This window comes from Patella vulgata, chromosome 1 (genome assembly GCF_932274485.2).
Source record: "Patella vulgata chromosome 1, xgPatVulg1.2, whole genome shotgun sequence".
Taxonomy (NCBI): Eukaryota; Metazoa; Mollusca; class Gastropoda; family Patellidae; genus Patella; species Patella vulgata.
In genome coordinates, this window is record NC_065879.2 from 45,359,518 (window position 1) to 45,383,559 (window position 24,042).

Sequence of the window (24,042 nt, forward strand, 5' to 3'; positions counted from 1 at the left end):
AATACTACACAAGTAATACAATTGCCTTGTATTATCAGATACGTCTATACTGTTTCTATCGACCACGTGTATGAAACCTAAAAATAAGCACTGCGTTTCTTGTATTGAATATTAAAGTTGTATCTGTGTAATCTTGTAGATGACACGATTTCGATATTGAATGCAACGAATGAGGAAATAGTCATTCATCACGCTCGATTGGGCATTTATCAATAATATTCCATTTTCTTATAGATCATTTCTTCCTCAGACTAAAAACGGGTTATTGTATTGTTACCGTTCCTTATGTTTTTAATCTTTACATATGATGTTGTACAATTTATATTAAAGTTGAGTTAATGTATAATGTAATGTATTTAATGATATGTTTTGTTATAGTGTATTTATACCTGCCGAGTAATAGCAGAATATTATATGATAATCGTTGCTCAGTGAGTGAAGAGCAGGAGGTTTCGGGTTCCGCTTGTGACTGCTGCAGGACATCAATTCTGGCAAGGGACATCCTCTGCAAAGCCGAGGAGACATATAGACTATACACCAGAGCGCGCTTAAAGTAGCTAATTCTCTAACTCAATATCATCCAAAGTCTTACACGTTGAAAACACGAATTATTTGTCATTTCAAATCAACATTGATGTTGTGATCTTAATGGGAAAAGGTGGGCTTCTAATATCCAGTATTTAAGACAAAATAAACATTTTACCATTGGTACACGAATCGTGTACCATAGTGCATTTCAGCGTCATGTGTAACAAGTGACCAGAAAGACGCGAGGCTAAACATATTCCACAACTCATGTCAAGCGGTGGCGCCATATCTTGTCTTGAAATCATGCGCAATAGACTGGAATAACCAGACGCTAGAAACTGCTATTCGGTTGAGACTCATGCCGTATTTCGGTGGACACAACCGATTTGAAATTAGAGTCAAAACGGAAACAATTGAATGTAAATTAGTATATACAACCAGATTACATTATTATATGCGTTGCGACCCATTTGGGTCAATTTCTAGGTTCCAAATATTAGCGATTTAGCTCCTTTAAAACCCCTGTCAGTTGGAAGTCAGCGAAGATTAGGCGTAAATGTCGCTGTCCGGTCAAAATGTCCCTCATAGCACACTGCATGGAGTATACCCGTCTCCATTAGCTCGGTTTGTGAAGAAAGGGGGGCCTTAAACCTCATTTCATTCCATGTATTTGATTGTCAGTTCTCATTTTTCGATTTCTGGTATTAACCGCCTAGGGTTCTTTTAATTTTGTATGAGCTCACACGCCCGTCATAACATTATTTATTTACGTTGTTAAGACATCATATACATTACATGTATACATTACCAAAGCATTACTTCATAAAAACTGTAGATGGCCCCTTCAAGTGTTTTAATGAATTCATAAATAATTAATTAGTGAGAAATAGTTTATGACAAATCAGCCATGTTCTACATTTTAGGAGTTATCATATAACATCATTATCTTATAAATTTATAATAAATGTTACTTGTCAGTCAATGTCATCTTCGCAAATACAAGGCGAAATTAGATCATTATGCAGACAGCCAACAAACGTCATCGGTTCGGTTGTGCAGAAAATTAGGACGGTAAATCTAATTGCAGTTCCAAACACACGGAATCCCCGAAATCCCAGACACCCACGAATGTTATCTACGAATGTTAAGAAGCAGCGCACGTTTTTATCGTCGAATTGTCTCTTTATAGTGTTTGAAACAATACAACAATTAATCAGTCTATTACTTATTGATGTACATGTTATTGACTCCATCAATCACTATAACCTGGTAATAAATTTCACTCTAAATGTTCTACCCCTCAACCCAGCTGCGAACCCATCAACGCAAAATGTAATATTTTTAAATTGCGTTGCTCCACAGTTGTAAAGGATAATGCAGGATGAGTCTATAAGAACTGATTATCTAATATATGGATGCTAACAGTGACGTTATAATTAAGCAGCAAGTAACAATTGTAACAGTGACAGCTTTTGTTTAATTTTGAACATTTTACATAAATTTTCCTTAGATTCCATAAGCTATGGTAATTATTCCAAACATGGATCAATTCTAACAGTAGTTTTATAATCAGACAGCAAGTAACAATTCTAATAATGACAGCTTTTGTTAAATTTTTGTTGAACATTTTCGATAAATCATGTAATTCAACAAGTAATATTCACTGCTTTAAATGATTCAGTTAATTTGGGAATACAAGAGAAGGGAATTAATAATTTGATCATCAAAGGGGGGGGGGGGACCATTTTCTGTCTGCCTTGAGTACTCCTATTTGTATAAAGCTCTCTTTAGACTGACCCGTAGATATAAGCATTGGATGTCTAGAGCAGAGCAGAACGCATATTGAGGGGGCATTCCCCACTCCCTTTCTTCTCAACCGTTCCTATTTCATTGCCTGTCGTGCGTGTGGCAAAGACTTATGATTAGAGGGGGCGGGGGGAGGGGGCTAGAGTTCTCCTATATTTGCTCGGCTAAACAGACTTCTGAACGATAATAACAAACGACGAAACAACATGTGGTAATGTATTGCAAAGTTTTATCGTAGAAATGTTGAAAGGAACGTGAGCGAGAGAAACGACATTCGTAACAAATTGAAGAATTAATTGGTGGTGCGCATGCTTCATCACTCTCCAGCTTATGTATGCCCCTCGATAACTTTGAACAACCTTGTAGGAGATCTTGAGAATAAAGGATAAGATGCTATCTTTTTGGACATTATTAGCCGCTTTTTACATTATTGATACCTCTAGGCAATATTGAATAATCTTCGGAAAAGAAGTTATCATTCGATCGCTTTGAAATTCATATGACCTCAATGAGACGAAGGCGGCTTTTCAATTGCAGACTGTTTCTTTTAAGAGTTAGTCCTTTGATCATTTTATTGAAGTCGTCATTTATCACCCAGTCGTTCTGTAAAACAAAAATACTCAACCAAGCATCTAGTGTCTGGAGTTTAAAAATTATATACCTAATTTTTTTACATCAGTGAGCGAGGGTATCTATCAACCAAGAATTTTATTAATAACAAAAAAAAAAGGAAATTGTTGTTCGCGCTTACATACATAAGTTTAACTACTTTCGATAACGACTACTGACTTTAATTATGGCCATTGATATCTTTGCAGTATAATGTGGGCGCGCTTCTTCGTGTTCTAGGTTATTGAATAAAGTGTTATGTTGCCTTATAGTTTTCTTTTTCTTTTCTCATTCCAAGGATTTGGGGGGACTGCGATATATTTTTGAAAGGGTTTGACTAAGCTTGTTGATATTCAAGAACTAAGAACAATATTCAAATTTCACCAAAACCGTAAACTATTAGTTGCCTGGTAACAAATCTTTAAAACATGAAATGAAATGAAATGGGGTTTAGCGTCCTACTGTTCTGCTCCGACTGGGCTAATGAAGTCGGGCATACGCCATTCAGGGCCTACTTTTATATCGTATATTCAAAAACCGCGGTTTTCCGTTCCATCCATACTACTATGCGTTGTCCCTTGCCAGAACCACGTCGGAAAATCTCAGTGAACTTTCTCAGCCAAAGCAGGGATCGAACAAGGGACCTGCAGGTTAGGAAGCCAACGTCTTACTCACTGAGCAACCGTAGCTCGTCTTTGAACATAACGTGAGCTTCGCAATTGTTGGGTTTTAACTGAGCCATGGCATACAGAAACATATGTACAACAGATTATGCGCTATTAAACCCTTACACTAACACAAAATAAATAGAAGTATAACGAAGGAGCTTCTTCTTCCTTCATTTATTATCCCAGATTTCGCCTTTTGAAATTAGAATTAATACAAATAGAAACCTGTCGTTTTTATCTAGTGAAAGCAACTGTCAATAAACCATGAAATTAGGACAAGTATCAATATAATAAAACCTATCCCAAATGCTGTGCAAATCTTCAATTATATGATTTTAGGGAACGTGGATAATTATATTCTGAGTAAAATTGATTATTTTCTCCTGGAAATCCGTTGCTTAGCAATTATTTTTTTCTTTTCTAACAATACCTGTTCGAGAAGGATGATTGTCAGTTCCCAGGTAGCAATTATTAGAATTAGAAAGAATGTCTTTCATAATGGATAAATCAATTGGATAAATTTAAACACACAAAGAAATATTCATAGCCAATATTAGAGACAAAAATAAAATTTGAGACAACAGATCTTATTTGATAACCTTGAAATATGACTATAGAAAATAGACGTAAACAAAGTTTAAAAAATAAAATTTGCATAGATAATTTAAAAAAAAACCCCACAAAATGTGACAAAATTGTCTACTGTGTAAAGATTCTTTTAATCGATGTTAGTAACTCCCAAGTAATGTCCGAGTTTCGGGTTTATGTTCTTTGACATGATTTGGATGAAATCAAGTTCAAATTCTGACCTTAATACCAAATTTTCTTTCGTTTTGAAAAGACATAAAAAGAATTGAGGTTAACAATACTTCTCGGAATTTGACAAACATTATAGGGTTATAATGACACGATGTACTGTTTACAAGTTCAATGAAAATTGTTGTAATAGTTTAATAAATTTAATGAACAAGGTCATTAATTTAGAAAGACACAACCGTGTTTAGAAAGGCACGAAAAAGCTTAGAAAGACACAAAAAAGTTTAGAAAGACACAACAATTCTGAAAAAGACACAGCAGTTCTGAGATAGACACATCGGTGTTGTGAAAGACACAGCAGTGCCCAGAAATTAATATATAGTCATATGTTCACAAGACAGAGTATGTCTATTATTTCTGGAACACATAACACTTTTTATTTATTTGGAAACGTGACATAACGTAGAAGATGATAGCTAATTGTAAGAAGAAAGCGACAATAAAATTATAAATAGATTGCCAGTCAGGTGACAGGATATAACAACAATTGTAGGTCATGAAAAATGAGGTCATTTACACTTTCTAGGCATACATCGTTGTCCTTTCTCATAAACCGACACATTCTGATATTAACCACTGTGACAAGCAATTAAAATTGGAGATAATGAAAAAATGTCCGCCCTCCAGCACTATCATTTGACCAGTTTGAACTGTGTGGCTTAATTTGGTAATAGTCCAGATTGGACAGTCTCTTAACGGATGTCCTGGTTGTGTTGATCTGATATACCCAGTTAATAGTCCAAATCGGACAGTCTCTTAATCGATGTCCTGATTCTGTTGATTTGATATGTTCTTTTGATGAATGATAGAATATGCTTTATACGATTAAAATTTACTAAAGAATGATTAAGCAGCTTGTTTACTAATTTAATTTTGGACAATCGTCTCTACAGTATAACGCATTATCGGCTATATCTCAATACTGGTTTCATTTGCAGATTTAACAATTTTCAACGAAGACATATTTCCACCGCACACAACAAATCAACTCCAAAATTCCAATGAAAGCCAACAATTTTATTTTTGACTCAAATCAAAAAGGTCTACGCTTTTTATGACTGACCGCATTACTTTTAAAATTTGGCTTGGCATCGACCAACACCGGGGTTGAACCAGGAACCTTCTGGTTACTGAACCAGCTCCCTACTCACTGAATCACCAAGGCTTCCATTTGGATTCAAATCTGATAAAATACATTTGTTCCAGCAAGTAATTAACAGCTTTTAGAGTTGCTATTAACGTGTTAACATGTTTCGCAGTGAGAATGCATTGTCACTGTCTGGAAGATTCAACAACTTTATTTTACACATCACACCTGTATGCACTTTTTCGGGTCTTAAATAATCCCAAAGCTTTAGACATATATGAATAATAGATAAAGTTATAACGGGTGATAAATACATTTTGAATATCTATTATGCTATATGCCAGGTTCTTAAAATCTATTTACGGCTGGCTATTGAACTAAAAGATAGGCGCATAACAAAGATAGGTTCCCAGGCAACGTAAAGAAATGTTCCCAATCTAACAATAATAGGTTGCCAGGCAAGTCGTGCGAGCAGTTCACAAAGGTTTTCATGTGTATTCTTTAGTGGGCAATTGGAGCATTTACAAGACATTAAACACCGATCAAGAGTAACAATTACCAGAAATAATCAAAAGTTCTTCCAAGTGTTTTTATTATACTCTTCAAAAACAAAGTAGGGGATATTCAGAAACAATACAAAACTGCGGAAATGCACTGCTGTTTTTATTAGAGGTAACCAGTGTATGTTAATAACAGGCCAATTGCCTACACATGAACATCAACAGTTCATATGGGCGGCTTATCTGTCGGCCCCATTTCACTTGCAAAGAGACACACCGTCAAAAGTGAAAATGGACGTTTTTGATTATTGTCTTAATAATGAGTAACTGCTCCACCAATCCTCAGACATTCAGCAATTCGTTGTGGCATGCCCCTAATCAACCGTTCAATCACGATTTGGGGCAATCTGACCCACCCCTCTTGCAGTGCCAGGGTCAATTCTTGCAGTGTTGTCGGTTGACGTTGACGTCGACGAACACGTCGTCTCCCGATCAAATTAAACGTAACATACTAAAGCAAAGATACGCTAAACAGCAAATCTTATGCAAGAATCGATAGGAAAGCAAACATGGATAGATAAACCAGCACGTGGCAGTTTTCATCAACCCTTCCTTGAAGTGTCAAATTTGACAATGACACCCCCCCCCCCACACACGTTCATGGCGCTTTTGCGTGCGCATGTGCAGCTCAGTGGTTCTGTTGGGGCGATAAGTTCTTCATCTGTGAACGTGAACATACTCTCAAAGCATGTCAAATGTCCATGACTATTTATCATATCGCAACCTGCATTGGTATTTGGATTTCAATATCCCCTATTTTTTGGGGGAAGAGTATATATTACAAACCATGTACCGGTAATCAGATGATAACTTTAGCTGTTCGGGTTATAGGAAATCGTTGAAAATAAGTGGATTTCTAACTCTCATGAAGACAAACACTGTATATAAATTTATTAACTTTGGCCACTAGGACGAAGGACAATAGCTCCTAAAGTAATTATCTACTTCTTCACCTCAAGATCATAAATACTTGATAACTTCAGGCAATCGAAATATAACATTGGCATCTGCGCATCCACAAGATTTTTCAAAATGAGTAAGGGCAATAACGCTGGACGAAATTATTGGAAATCGTTTAAAATGGATAAGATGTATCGTCTGATGAAAACAAAAACCAAGACAATCGAATGATCACTTTGGCCCCTATAACGTCCACAAGATTTTTCAAATTGATCAAGGGTCATAACTCATACACCCAAACTAACCTAGCTGATGGTAGCTGATGGCTGTGGACTGAGAAATGTTGGGCAGTCAAACTGAAACAATTATTTCAATAACTAATATTACGCTACCGATGGCTCTAAATAAAAGAAAGAAAGCCATTAATTCTGTTACTAAGTCCCCCAAACAACTTTTCGAAGAATATATGACTGATATCCTACTGGGGACAATGGAACAGAAGTGCTTCTTAAGTATGTCGATACAAACAATGTATCCTATTATTCAAGCTTCATCAAATGTGAATATATTTCTCAACATCCATAATGTTTAGATTTGTATTCAATAAGCAATCAAAGCCTTTGTCTATTTGCTTTAGACATTGGTGTATTTCGTTTCCATACATGTACAACACTTGCTGATACCGTTCCGCTACTCAACTTCATGTCATAATCACTAAGTCCTCGCTTACACTTATTATATAGTTGCAGTCTACACACGTGTATTATTGGGTTTAAAATCAAGGTAACTGTTAAATTGTTCGTGTTAAATGTTTCCCTGCCATTAAGGGAAACTAAATGAGGGATACTCTAGGGTTACGAAATCTGACATGAATGCTATCGATGGTGCTAAACTCGTCCCCACACTTGTGCCATATATTTACAACTTAACACCCGAGTTGATTATCGCCTTTTCACAAAAATCTATTATTGCTATCTGTTGATGGCGAGATCACATATCACACACTATTACCAGGAATATGTTCCAGCGAACAAAAGCCGACGGAACTTGTCGAGTTTCCCGAGTGTGTCGGCTATACAATGATTTAATGGTAATATAGCCCGTGTCTTTACGGTTAGATTGATCGTCATGTCTGAGAACTTGTGAGTTGGAATACAATCAATCGTTACACTTTATCGCCTTTTTACAAGTGTATTTAAAAGGCAGCATGGTAAAGGAAGCTGGCTAAAAGCTTAAACTGGTGGTGAAAACGTCGTCGTGTACATACTCACACAGTTAAAATGTCAATATTTTACCCTCTAGTATCAACGGTATATTGTGTGCTTAACATAAGTGTATGTAGAACAAGTGTAGGTGTGGCAGATTGTCACATACTGAAATATCAGAAAATTGGATGTCACGGGGGATGACAATAACGATTCTTACATCGATGCATGACCATACGTTTTTAAAAGGTAGTCGAGTCAAACAAAATAATATAAAGACAATAAAAGTATAATAAACGGATGAGTACACCCTTTTCGTCATGCTTTTCAAATTTCATCTTAAGACCAGTCTCAGCCATTATGGTGAGCAAATTTTAGCCTGACTGAGTGATATAACCATAAATTCAATTCAATGCATCCTGTAAGTATTGACATGCATCATGTAAGAAGCATGGTATGCTTATCCTGAAACACCAGAGACCACTTATTTGAGGAGTTCAAACAGCTAACAAATTTTGTTGTATTTGGATGCAGCTATAGCGGATGTCGCGCCAGGCAGGGTAAGCTTACTCTTCCGGACACCTGTTACCACTGTTCACCATGTATTTTGTACATGGTGAACAGTTCATTTGCATACCTTTTTTAGGGCTTTGATTTTTGTCTAATGGTTTGGATTGCTCGTACTTGGTTTTATTTTATTTGTACTCCAAGGACTAGTTTCACGGTTTACATGATATTCTAGGGAGCATCGACCCGTGACCTACCCTCAGACAGAAAGGGGGCTACTAATGTAAGAAACCCTAACCGATAGCAGGTCTTATGTACATGAAATTAGACGGAGAATTGTTTTCAACAGGTAATCTGTATTCTTATATTATGTACCAACATCGTTCTTTTAGTTGCGGGGATATTTGTTTTTTTAGATGTTTAAATGTGTGCAAGATCTCGCAGAAAAAATACTATTTTACCACATAAACGCCAGTTAGTTACCCTGGCATATTCCGTGGGTTGAGTTTAAAATACATGAATTGGATATCATAAACACTGTCGGTATTTTCTAGTTGATCGATTATTTGTGATAGATTTCATTGCCAAAGTTATCAAACAGTTATTTACAGTCCCCATGGGAACATTGAATCTCTAACTTATCCAGAGGCTCATAAAATTCCATTTTCTTAAACGTCATTCAACAAATCGTCCCATACTCTTTTTTTGTGCATACGGCTGCGACAGTTACATTAAACAAATCGAATGAAATTTCCACTTACATGACAAATCGGTCAAAAACAGTAGACTACACTCATCTCCCTGTAATGATCATTATATAAATAATTCTAGACACAATATAATGTAAGGACACAGAGTTCATTGTGGTATGCAATTCAAAAGGGGTGACTCTGATCAAACACCAGCTTGGGTTGATCCAGGGTCATCATAGATTTTGCCAGGCTCTGCCTTCTTCCAAATTTTGGCCCGAAGGCTTTCTATCACAGATGAAGCTGTATGTGGCAGAGCTTGTATTAGGCTGACCATGGACATCTTGAGATACACAGTTCTTGAAACTATTCAACGCACATGTGAAATGTACACATAAACACACCCACAATATACTACTACTATTCTTATTTTTTTTCCGTCTGTATTTAAATTCTATTATGAGCCGAAACCCGACATAATTGAAATAAAGAGAAATAATTATGGTCCTGGTATTTATAATAAGTCATATTAAAGAAAGCCTTGTGATTAAATCTTCCATAGTAACCTAGCTAGTTCTAGAGTAACCTAGTGACGCGCGAGTGCCCAGGCGTAGTGGGTGGCACCGTGTAATAACAACTTCTTCAATTCACTGTGGGTTTATTCGGCAATTCCAGTAAAGAATTTAGTTTTTCCTGGTTATACAAATATAATTGCGGATAAAAATACGTTTAGAGGGTATCGATCCATTGACCCTATATATACCGTACCTTTGATTTTGAAACGATGACCCAATTGAAGTTTAGTTCGAGCTGATTTTTCCAGCGTGCATTTCAAGGGGCAGATAACTTTCATAGCCACCAGTTTTTAGCAATGAAACGTAGAAATATTATGAGATTATTAACAACAGGTCATAAAGGAAGCAGTCAACAATAGGATATTGGTTTTTGTGCGTTTCTTTTGGGCTGTGTGTGCTATAAGTATTGAATGCCGTCTAATTATTAAATCTTCAATAATCTTCGTCAAATTTCATGAAGTGTAAGACATGGCTATGTTATTAAATCTGGACAGCCTTAGTATGTTTATGCGATATAATGAAGACGTTTTTAAGTCATAAACACGAGGCACCCTGTTATTAAATATATAATAACGATCACTAGGGAATTTTCAATATGGTTTACGGGTCAATATAATACGAGTGCTGATTGTTTCATCAATAGTTATCTTCAAGACACTCTAGTGGAGAAATGACATTGAACATTTATCATGGTATGAACTAAAACAATAAACTAAACAAAAATGAAACTGAATTAAAAATTTAAAATAAAATCTAAAATTTTAAATTTAAAATAAAATCTAAAATTTTAAATTTAAAATAAAATCTAAAATTTAAAAGTTAAAATAAAATCTAAAATTTTAAATTTAAAATAAAATTTTAAATTTTAAATTTAAAATAAAATTTTAAATTTAAAATAAAATTTTAAATTTAAAATAAAATCTAAAATTTTAAATAAAATCTAAAATTTTAAATAAAATCTAAAATTTTAAATAAAATCTAAAATTTTAAATAAACTTTTTAATAAAATATAAAATTTAAAATGCAAATCTAAAATTGAAAATAAAATTAAAACTGAAAACAAAAATAAATAAAAATAAAAGACAAAATTAAAAACTGAAAACGTTTATGGATATTAATTGAAAATAGAAACTAATCTTATAAATGTAACATTATAAACTCCAAAATTCGACATGGTTCTTCATAATGTCCTAAATGAATACTCCCGCTTAGTTTAAAGTTCGTTTGCTGTATCGTGAACGAAACCATTTGGAATAAAATAGGTTTCGTGATATGCGGCGGAGTATGCAAATAAAACAAAAAGGACTAGATTTGTGAAATGATTTTTTTTTCTTTTTTTGTAAAAGAAAAAGGCGCTATTGATATTCCCTGGCTTTGAAGACAATATTACTCAAGTAATCCAGTCAATTTTCTCAGCGCAGTAGGGTCGATATTTGAACGAGCACATAAAACTTGTTATACGCTGACCTGTGACCTACAGAATGTCATCAACAGCACCATACACAAAGACTACATCATCATCAAAACTGCATAAAACTGGCTGTCTATTAAATAGAGAATACTGAAGGTGGGCGAGTAGTTAATATAAAATGCTAGTACAATCAGTTTATCTGGCAGATATATTGAGGATCGGATTGGGCCGGAATGGGTAATCCCAAAGTAAAAACTCCCAAAACAAACAAAGGGGAAAAGAAATAAATAAATAAAAAATAATGATGAATAGCGGACACACCATGTGGACTATTTTGTGATTTTCTTGATTGGTCTTTTGCACCAAACAGCACAGAACATAATAAATTACAGCCAGTTTTGCATTTCCTTTTATTTTTAACGATGGGGATCGTTGATATATTATTATGGCTAGTGTGAAATTAAAGTAAACAAATAAAGTTATCAATTCGTTCGTCAAACAAAGTATGCCTTTTTTCGGTGATTAATAGCCATGGTATTGACAGGGCACTATAGCCTAATGAAATGAGCTAACTCACACGGGATATAAAACCTCGTTGTTCCTGACAACACCGCAACTCATTCGTTTAACTTTTCTGTACCATTTAACACTATTTGGAAGCAAACAAAAGAATTCTCAGACGGTACAGAAGACTATCATCAATCACTTGACACTTGTTATGTTTGGTTCTGAAAGACTGTGCAATATATCTGAGAAAGCGACGTTTGTTTCAATTTGGAATTCTGTATGATTTTTTTCCTTAGTGAAGTGGGTGAAATCTACTCCATATAATAAAACAGTGTATGAGTTGTGATTTACTAAAATAGTTTATCAGTTGGGGTTTACTACAATATTTTGATTTGTGGTTTACGAAAATATTTCATGTCAAATCCTCGTTACCCTTGGATATCTTCTAATCAAGTTCCTTTAAAATATATTCGCAATTGTAATTAGCAACGTTAACCTTTCCATTTATTTATTTATTTTAATAAGGACTAGAAATGAAATGAAATGAAATTTAACGTCCTACTGTTCTGCTCCGACTGAGCTAATGAAGACGGGCTTACGCTATGCAGTGTGCTATAAGGGAAATTTTTCCAGGGCAGCGGCACTATGGCCTACACTTATATCGAATTCCAACTGCCAAGAGATCTTTTACGTGCACCCCAATGTATACACGGGACCTTGGTTTTTTCGCCCATCCAAACGACTACACAGCTGTCCTTGCCAGGCCCTCTGTCCTGCACCACTGACAAGGGAAAACCCTGTCAGAAAAATCCCGATGAACTTTCTAGTCGACCCTCGGACTAGCGAGCCAGCATCTTACCCACTTAGCCACCGTGGCTCCCAATAGGTGTTAGACATTGTGAGCTGTACATTTTATTTAATATGTTTCTAGAAAAGAACGTTAAATCTAGACTCCAAAACACGAAGATAATAATTTTACCAAAATACTACAAAGAGGGAAATCCTTTATAATTTACAAACTTGTATTTCTGATTTCATGAATTTTTAGATTGATTAACAACAATCTATGTCGAATACTGAAATACTTATTTTCATTTTTCGTCCCGTAGATGCTGGGACTTTGGTGGTTTACTCTTTCTCGAGTTTTGAAAGAAAAAAAGACAATTTAAATCTGAACTAAAACAGAACACCAGCTTTCAACCAGGATAAAACTAAATCCATTACACGCCTGAATCTTCGGGTAATTTTTTTATCCATGAGATTTTAAAAATAATATATTGTTTTAAATTATAGCATATATTAGAAGTATCCATCAATCAACCAAAGGTATTATCATCCAATACATGTCTATTTGAACTTTTATACATCTATAAAAGGCCAAGATTCTAGAATAACTTACAATTAACCAAAAGTCAACCAGGGTCGCATATGGTTACATGGATACTTGACATAGCACTAAAATCCCAATGATATAAATATTATAATGATGTTGTTGTTTATGATAAAAAAAATATACATTAAAAAGGGTATTTATTTAGGTCCACATTATTAAATAGAGTCTGATTATATCTGTTGTTTTTTATCGATGTTTATACCACCTACGATATATAAACTACTTCTATTAGAAGTTATATTTTAATAAATAATAATAATAATAATAATAATAATTAAGACTGGCCATTAGTTTCGGTTTGAATGTGGTTTTTAAGCGTACACTGCGACAGAAGGCGAATAAGCATTTTCCATATTTAAATTGAGCAACATTATAAGTGTTATACATGGCCTAAGTTGGATACCACCTTAAATACAATATTCGTAGATATGTTGGTTGATTTTAATATTTTAGACCGATATGCTCTTTGGTAAGAGCGTGCCACATAGGAAGAGTAAGAAAGCCACTGTCTTAAAAGCCAAGAGGCCTCATGGTTGGAACCCGGTGTTGGCCGAAAAAGTTCCTCGGGATTTTCCGGTGTGGTTTCTATTGTCAGTGGGGCAATGATGCGGGACAAGGTACGGCATTAGCCGTGCGAGTGAAACGAAAACACGAAGGACTCGTGTTCACGTTGGCATACGAAACCTTGACAATTGGAATTCTTGAAAATGTCAGGGTAAAATTGTTTCATAGAACATGCCATATTCTGGAAGAATGGATAGTGTGCTGGAAGACTGGTACTTGAAGTCGACTTACCTTTCCCTTCTCTTCAGGGTGTTCTCTGTGATGTATATTAAACAAACGACATCCATAACAAGGTGCGTGGAAGTCGGAATTAACACAAGATAAGCAGAATATATAACACACGAGCAGCATCCACACCATCTTCACAAGTCACATTAACTGTACTGTAAGGTTAAATTTTGGCACAACAGTTTTGAAATGTCAACAATAGTTGCTCTTCCTTTACGCTTCTTTTGTAAAATATGAAATCTATATTTATTCCAAAATTGAACTGAGGATGTCGATCTTCTCTTCACAGAAAGTATTCAAACTCCACCGATAAAGAGTATCGTAGAAGTAAACTATGTACTGCACCTTTATTCCTTAAGAATATCCATTCATAATTTCTTCAATGTGTATTTCAGCTAAGTCCCTTACCGTAACCCTGTTCCTACGCCAACGGGTGGGATGAATACGTTTTTTTTTAAAAGCTGGACTTGTGAAACAGTCCTTGTTCAGATATCTGTCAACCAGTACTAACTAGAAATCCTACTAATTGTTTGCATTGACCTATTGATCCACACGTCAACCGTTTCGATTTTTTTAAATGCTATAATTACCAAAAAATCAATTTAATTTCTCCGGTTTTTTATATATTGAGAAAACACATTATAATAACAGGGTTCACGTCAAACGATGTCAAAGGCTCTAGGTTTACTTCTAATATCTAAAACAGAATAAACATAGTTAGCAAGAAAAGAAAATTAATGGCTACATATGAACAATTAACTATTATACTTACACAATCTTGATATTTTCATAACTCGTTAGCCCTATTTCTTTTCGTATGAAAAATAATGTTAAAACATCATAGAAATGATAATAAAAAATAACAGATGAAAAGGAATTTTAAAAAATGGTTTTGACGTCAAGATCTATATGACGTCACGAAGTGATGGCGGTTCGGTAAAAAAGATAGCAGAGCTAATCATTTGAGTTTTCAGCCAATGAAAAAGTTTTATCTTTAAAATATTTCAATTATAATTTTCATGCATACGACCCCTGGATATCTACTTGTCGCGAGATCTGTATCTAATGTATTCGATTTGCAGTAAGTACCAAGGAACTGTCTCCGTAAAAGAAAATCAAAAAAAAAAATAAATCATAAACCTGGAAATCATGGACAGGTTTGAGGAACCCAGACTGATTTCTGTGCTTATGTTTACGACGTTGGACAAGCATGTGTATCCAATTAAACGATTTCCCCTGGGATGACCTTTAAGTGAAGAAGGTCTTGTACTCGACTATGGCCTATTCATGCTTTAAATCCACCCCGTCATGTTATTTCACATCTCACTGATGAAATATCAAAGACGTTCTTTTATGAATCAAGGGCCAATAAACCGACCTTGGTAAATCATTAGATGCCGTTTTTAGGTTTTGCTGACGGCTTTTCGCGGATGAAAAAGCATTCAGAAACACTTAAAAGAGGAGCATATGCAAAAGAAATTTCAATAGGATAAATTTCCTCTTTCTTGGGAATCACACCAACCCCATAAAGTCTTCGATTGGCCTTTTATTGAATATTTAAATGATAGGCATTGATCTCCGACGGCAAGGGTATAATGGGCATCAAATCCGCGTCAATCCATTCTTAAACCGCCACAAAGACTTAATCACCGCCAACTTCCATCTGAAAACTCTCGAGTCCACTTAAACAGCGAGCGGAGATCAGGATAGATTCTCTTCGAGGTTTAATGGTAGTTTTTTAGTCGCAGAATGGGATAAACTATATGAATTCTATGAGTTGTTACAAGACGTATTGGGAAATCTGCCAGGATATTACCACCGGTACCTAGGGTCTTGTTAAACCGCTACAAAAGCATGATATTGAGTTTTCAAGTCGCGCTGAAACCGTGTTGATACATGAGCCAAAGTCTTAAAACGTGAGCTGAATAAAGATGACGGAAAAACGGTATTTGCATCCGCGACTTAACTGCTCAACTAGGAATAAAACAACTTCTGTTGAAGGGAAGTTAAACATGTCGACATTAGAAAATATTGAATCTTCGTCAATCAAATTAACAGTTGCTCATTCACGACATGTAGCTATCACCACGGATTTCCTAATCTGGCGAGAAGTGGTGTAGAAAACATTTTACTGTTTTGTTTAACTTGGCCTTTTGTGTTTTCAGGAATTCGCTCACGATAATGAAACCACCAATTCGCTTATTACTATTTTACTAAATAATATGAAATTGATTATAAATAGGGTTGCTCGCTAACACTGCGATCATTTGTTACAGGATTAATACACCGTATTTTATTTTAGTCTGTTCTACGTGTGCTCATTACCGGGGGGGGGGGGGGGGTCGACTTAACTCTCGACGAGGAAGTCCGAAATTGGAATGCTGGCATTCGCTGGGAATAATAATAATAATAATAATATCGTCATTTATAAAGCGCGTTAATACTGAATAACAGTTTCTAAGGCGCATGTTGGTTGTTATATTCACTGATTATTTACAGATCAGGGTTTTGAAACAAGAATGTTTTAAGAAGACCCTCCACTAGTCAGTGGTGGTGCCTTTGAGGCTGAATAGGAAAGCGTGCCTAGTCGGTCGGATTGTATGAAAAACCTAGGTCCACCGTGTACACATTGCGGTGAGCGTAAAATAATCCTTGATAGTTGGTAAACGAAGAAGAGTAGATGGACGTAACAACAGAGATATCATTTTCAATTAATAATTATGCCCGTCTCAAAATGACATTTTTCATTTCAGTAAAAGGGGATTTATATAGCTCTGATTACATTTCAAGAGAAGGATTAAAATAGATTTTGTTTAACCTTGTCTAAGAAAACATGTCGGGACTATTTCATAAGAAGAATTAATTTCAATATAAATAGCCCGCACTCATGATTAATCAATTTCAGTGCAAGAAAACATAAACAAATGCCCACTGATGCAGGTCTCTTAATATTCCTAAAATAGATGTAAACGCATACCTTTCCTACGTTTCCAAAACGATCACTACAACTGTTCGGTTAATCACTTTGATCACATTAATAACTAATTGCAATATTAGAAAACATAAAAGAATTACAGCGCTCTGCATCCTCAAAATGGCTATTACAGCTTTAAAGGCCAAAATACTCCAGGCTAAAAGGCATATATTATAGACTTTGCACATTCATCACTAGTCTTATATCAAAAAGCATTGTTGGTTCAAATATTGAAACCGATCAATGTATAAGGAAGTTATTACCATTGCTTTATATTGCTTTACGACGTCATCTTTTTCTGCTTTAGAACGCTAACCTGCTAGAGACGAACAACTACTTTCTATCCATGCACATCGAGATCCAGATGGCATATAACTCGTTTTCGTAACTATCTAAACAATATCTTTCAACAGTTATTTAAATAAGGAAAATCTCCGTTAACATGATAGCGCATGGGCGTTATAAGTAAAACGAGACAATGGACCTACGACGTTATTTATAAAGCATTTTAAAGAAAAGCTCCAAGTATTGTTGAAAAGAATACATTGTCTGTTGTGACACCAGATGCTCTTGTTGAGGACAAAACGGAAGTCAGTAAAATTCTCTATTCAATGTTGCCGATATAATTTTTAAATTGGATTTTGTAGTCACTTTTAACTACTTCACATCGTGTCCTCTTTCATTAGAAATCACTAATTATCTCATGTTTCCCGACTTTAATTCCTTTCAAATTTCTATTTTAAATTTTAGACGGCAGGTGTAATATATAAGGATTTAATTGTTAAAATATTTTCTATTTTTAATTCATCCTTAAAAATCCAATTAATTGAACATGCATATAATTGTTTACAACTCCTCAAACATATTCACTGAATATAAAAGCCGCTTGTTGTCATTTGTAACGGGGTCATCTACGGCTAAAATGATGAAACACGTAAGATAACCATTGCAAATGATCCGAAAACATAAATCATTGAAAACGATTCGATAACATAAAATCATTGCGAGTAATTCGATAACGTACTCGATAATGATGCGAACTATTCGATAACATAGATCATGACACACAGGTCGATAACATGAATCATCGCAAATGATTCGATAATATAAATCATTGAAAATGATTCGATAACATAAACCATTTCGAAAGATTCGATAACATAAACCATTTTGAAAGATTCGATAACAATCATTGCAAACAATGTGGTGGTAGACAAAGAGGTAATCACTGAGAATGATTTGAAGGTAACCGATAAGTTTAATTATATACCCTTCAAAAAAGTAGGAGATACTGAAATGCCAATACCTATGCAGGTTGTGACATGATAAATAGTCATGGACACTTGACATGCTTTAAGAGTATGTTCACTGGTGTGTACTATCCTGGCACCGATAGTTTTGCCCTTTGCTCAACGTGCAGGTCGACGTTTCATCTTTCAAGATGATAATGCCAGTGTCCACCACGCTCGTTTCGTAAATGACTACCTCCAGCCTCACCATTTCTCCATGCCTTGGCCAGCCATGAGTCCTGACCTTTTCCCTATAGAGAATGTTTCGGACGTGTTCGTCGACGTCAACGTCAACGTCAACCGACAACACAGCAAGAATTGGCCGTGGCCCTGCAAAAGGCGTGTATCAGATTGCCCCAAATCGTGATTGGACGGTTGATTAGGAGCATGCCACGACGAATTGCTGAATGTCTGCGGATTGGTGGAGCATCAAAAACGTCCATTTTCACTTTTGACAGTGTATCTCTTTGCGAGTGAAATGGGGCCGTCGGATAAGCCGCCCATATAAACTATTTATGTTCATGTGTAGGCAATTGGCATGTTATTAACATACACTGGTTACCTCAAACAAAAACAGCAGTGCATTTCCGCAGTTTTGTATTGTTTCCGAATATATTCAAGAGTAACTAGTTCTGATCATTGCAGTAACCTTCATAATGATTTCTTATACTGTTAATTTTCTCAATCATTTGGAGGAATAAAGATCTTATTTAGTATTTTCCAACTTTTTTGTAGCTTGTCCAAGATAACGAATTTTTGTTTGACCGCCTATAACGAACACGTATAAAGACAACTTGTCCATATTCATAAACGTCTCGCCTGCTGCTTATTCTAGCTATTGATGAAATGACATTATGAAGAATGGGCTTAGCTTTATTAACTAACTTAATTTCAGACAACGCAATCAAGATGTCAGTCAATGAGGCATTGAAACAGATAGCTGAGTGGGGTTCGATGAGTCCAGAGTTAAATTGTAATCACGTTTAGGAAAGACCAAGGAGTTATTGAAGGTCGATGTCTATAAATCATTTAAGAATATTTTCATAATATGACAAGTAAAGGATTACAGCTCACAGCATCGTCAACACATTTGGTGGTAAATGTACGAGGCAAGGCGTCTAGCATTTAAAATATAATCAATTTTAAGGCACGAGGAAGATGTATTATTTGTCAATGATAAAAACCCATTTAACAAACTGTCATAATAATTATAATACATCTTAAAATTGAATGGATTGGTTTTTAACGTTTCGTCGACATGTTACTTAAAGATGCATTATATAAGATTTAGATAAAGTGCGGGCCGTTCTTGCTATAATAGTTCAAAAATCGATATGTTGAAAATTTCAGTCAAATTACTTACATTGAGCGAAGTTATGAGTGTTTGAAGTTTGAACAAAATTGTCTCGAATTCAAGTACCATCGCTACGATAATAATCAAAGTCTCGATTGTCCAAGTATTAAACATCGAGCGTGTTCCAAACCCCTACAATATCACGACCAATCGGTGGCCCTATGAGTTGATTATAGGTTTGTCATGTGAATATATGCCTAACTGATAATTTATATAACATTTGATACCAAAACTGAAACTTGCAAAATGAAAATTTAAGTCTTACATGCATGTTTAAGTTATTTTGAAACTACATTACGATCACATGGGCTGTACACAACGTGAGGTGTCATAGAAACATTTAAAGATACGTCCTTACCATTAAAAGAATTACAAATACAAGCAGAGGCAACACTAGACGATGAAGGGCTGTTCCAAGATATGTAGTAAGAAAAGAGTGGATGGGTCATACGCCGGATGTGGCTATCGGTTTTGAGGTTATTGCCGCTTTCTACAACCCATGGTACTACAATTACTGAATAACAGAGTATTTAGAAGATTAGACTCGTATCGAATATGTAGTAGAATTTAGAGGGGCAAGAACAAGTTGAATTGAACAAATAACAGAAATACATATTCAACGAAATAATAATATACTTCTAATTGGTCTTCGAAAAATACTAAAGTGGTTTTTCAAGTGGAAGTTAATTGTACGAAAAGTAAACTGGACGGTGCCATTAACACGGTCAATAATAGAAGACCGATTATAGACAGATATAACAAGAAATGAAAAACAAGACACGCCCGCATGACTTTACCATTCTCTGCTACATCATTAAGCCACAATCGCTTAACGTCCATTATAGTAAATCTCTAAACACTGAATTGGTTTTTAATATCTACGTATCCATCATCATTAAGGTTTGCGTTTCGCCTTTTAAAGCCCTCATTTAAACACGAATTGCATCCATGGTAGACTTTGTAAATCATCTAGTACCAAAAAAGATTCAACCATGAATAATTCTGCCTGTAATTCATTGGGCATGGCGTTATGAACACAACAATTGGGTATTCTGCTGCATGCTTATTTGCTCTCAAATGTATGATCATTTCATTTAACAACGAACTGATTCTGGCTGTTTGGAAAAGGTCAAATGCAACTTCGCATTTGTGTTCTAAAATAGAATCACATCAGTGTTACGAAAACGTTCATCCATCCATAAAAGCAGTACAAGTGTCTTCAAAGTGATGCCAAATTAGACTACATAACTATTATCCTGTCGTGATCAGTGCCTATAGGGATATTTTCTCAGTAGTTTTATTTCCAAACAATCTGGCACTACCGATTTCATCCATGAAATAGTTCTGTATTAGTTACAGGACGAGAAGTAAATATTATGTCAAATAATGGCAAATCACGCTCGTACACCACAAAAAAGCACCTTTACTGACAAGTGAAATTGTTGTGTTTTCTATGAACTTAAAGCAAAATAATTTACAGTTTCAAAGCTTTCTCTGACACATGCGGTGACATAACCCCAAAAGAAAGTTGTTAAATTTGGTATGTTGACGGCTTAGTCATCTGGCATTTAGCAGATATAAATATCTTCGTGACATATTGTGTGCGTAATAAACCTGCACCCCACCCTATTTGTTTATATAATTTGAAAATTCCACATATAAATTTTATGAACTATTGCAGGCTGTTAGTCTATCCATCCCTTGATTCAATTCAATAAAATCATTTTGCCATTTAACCTAGTTTTAGTGTAATGAGCTTCACAGTGCACGTAATTATTCTCACATTACCATTCGCGAATCAGGGTGTTAGGAACTTTTCAGTGATATAACTAATAGACAAATCCAACAGAGAACGTTAATGAAATACGACAGTGGATATGTACACTTCCGTGCCTCCAATGGTAGTTACGATGTTATTGTGTGAGACGCGAACCTATCTTAATCTGATCCTTTCATATTTTCGGTATATCCCAAATATGAACGGTCAAAATTTTATGAAATTTCCCAGACTGACAGAATTTCCAGTCATTGATTCTGTGCAATTAAAATCATTTTGCCACCACAGGTAGTTACGTGTTATTAAATGCATAGTGTACCTAAGCTTATTCTGGCCATTGAATCCGGACACTGGGAACTGTGCGGTGATATAAGAAATATACTGGCATGTTTACCCGTGATATAAACATCTTTGTACCACCAAAGCTACGTTGTCATATTTTAGTTTGTTCACGGTAATAATAGAAGGTATTATTATATTCTAAAAACTTTCTGAAATTCATCACATGGGCTTGTGACATGAAAGATATTCTGTCACAAAAGTTAGCCGTGGTGTTAAGGAATTTGTAGTGCAAGTGGCGATTTTATATTCCGGCAAATATTTTACTTATCTGTCGATTAGGTGTTATAAACATCATCTTTCTAACAAAGCCATTGTTGATGTTATTGTGTGGCCAGTTAGACTAATGGCACATACTTTAGTTAATTGAAGATTTGTTTCTTTTTTTAAAAAAATGTCATACATTTCTCAATTTGTCCATCTGGATAAAAAACGGTAACCACTATCATCTGGATACATAAATAGAGCCCCGATACGCTTCGTGCAATCGAAGTTGGATAACTCTGAAAACGGAAACGGTAGTGCAACACCACCATGCCTATGTCACTCCCCGGTTCGAGCTGCCCATATATATCCCAAATTTCAGCCCTAGTGTAGCTGGAGCCACGGTGGCTAAGTGGGTAAGACTCTGGCTCACTAGCCAGGAGGTCGGGTGTTCGATCCCGGCATTGGGCGAGAAAGTTCATCGGGATTTTCCGACGTGGTTTCCCCTTGTCTGTGGTGCAGGACGGATGGGGTGAAAACCCGAGGCCCCGTGTATACACTGAATGTACTTAAAAGATCATTTGGCAGTTGGAATTCGATACAAGAGTAGGCCATAGTGCCGCTGCCCAGGCAACATTTCCCTCATAGCACACTGTATGGCGTATACCCGTCTTCATTAGCCCAGTCGGACGTTAAACCCCATTTCATTTCATTTCCTAGTGTAGCTGCACACACCGAGCAGACAAGCAAACAAATAAGTCACAAATATACTCTTCAAAGTAGGTAACCCTAGGTAGGTAGACCAATTGCCTACACATGAACATAAACAGTTCATATGGGCGGCTTATCTGACGGCCCCACTTCACTCGCAAAGAGATACACTGTCAAAAGTGAAAATGGACGTTTTTGATTTTTAGCTTAATAATGAGTAATTGCTTCACCAATCCTCAGACATTCAGTAATTCGTCGTGGCAGTGCTCCTAATCAACCGTCCAATCACGATTTGGGGCAATCTGATCCACTCCCCTTGCAGTGCCATGGCCAATTCTTGCAGTGTTGTCGGTTGATGTTGACGTCGATGAACACGTCTCCCGACCATGTCCCAGACATGCTCTATAGGGGAAAGGTCAGGACTCGTGGCTGGCCAAGGCATATGGACAATATGGTGATGCTGGAGGTAGTCATTCACGACACGAGCGCGGTGGGCACGGGCATTATCATCTTGAAAGATGAAACGTCGACCTGCACGTTGAGCAAAGGGCAGAACTATCGGTGTCAGGATGTGGTCACGGTAGTACACACCAGTGACTATTCCTTGAACAATATGCAAGTCCGTTCTGCCAGTCATCGTGATTCCTCCCCACACCATAACAGACCCACGCCCAAATCTGTCATGCTGTCTGGCGTTAGCGTTAGCATGACGCTCATTTACACGCCTCCAAACGCGAGCACGCCTATCGGTGAAATCCATAGTAAATCTGGACTCATCTGCGAACATTACACGCGCCCATCGGCGTTATCCCAATTTCTACGCTGCCTACACCATTGACGCCTGTTTTCCATGTGCTGGCGAGTTAATAGGGGAACAACATGCGGTCGTCGCGCATGCAAATGGGCTGCATGTAGCCGATTTCTAATCGTTTGGGGTGTATCTCGAATTCCTGTAACTTGGTACAAGTTTACAGAAAGCTGATTGGCCGTTTGTCCTCGATTTCGCAGGACCTGTGTACGAATATATTGATCCTGGGCTTGTGTAGTGACTCTAGGACGACCTGAACGAGGTCTATCATCAACATTGTGTGTTTGTTGGTACCAGTTCCACAGTCTGCTAATCACAGACTGTGACATATTAAGCATGTTGGCTACTGCTCGCTGTGTAGAACCCATTTGAAGCATGCCAATAGCACGTAGACGTTCATCATGTTGAAGAAGTCTCAATGCAAATTAAACGTAACACACTAAAGCAAAGATATGCTAAACAGTAAATCTTATGCAAGAACCGATAGGAAAGCAAACATGAATAGGATAAACCAGCACGAGACAGTTTTCACC

General features: G+C 36.1%; 1 protein-coding gene across 1 annotated transcript in view; it reads right to left on the reverse strand.

Annotated features, from left to right (window-relative positions):
• Positions 1-24,042, reverse strand: part of LOC126807941 (CCN family member 2) — an 82,376-nt gene that overhangs the window by 52,430 nt on the left and 5,904 nt on the right. The window contains exon 2 of the mRNA XM_050532889.2: positions 14,057-14,750. Coding sequence (XP_050388846.1) covers positions 14,057-14,185 — 129 coding nt within the window. The 5' untranslated portion in view covers positions 14,186-14,750. The remainder of the gene's footprint in view (positions 1-14,056; positions 14,751-24,042) is intronic.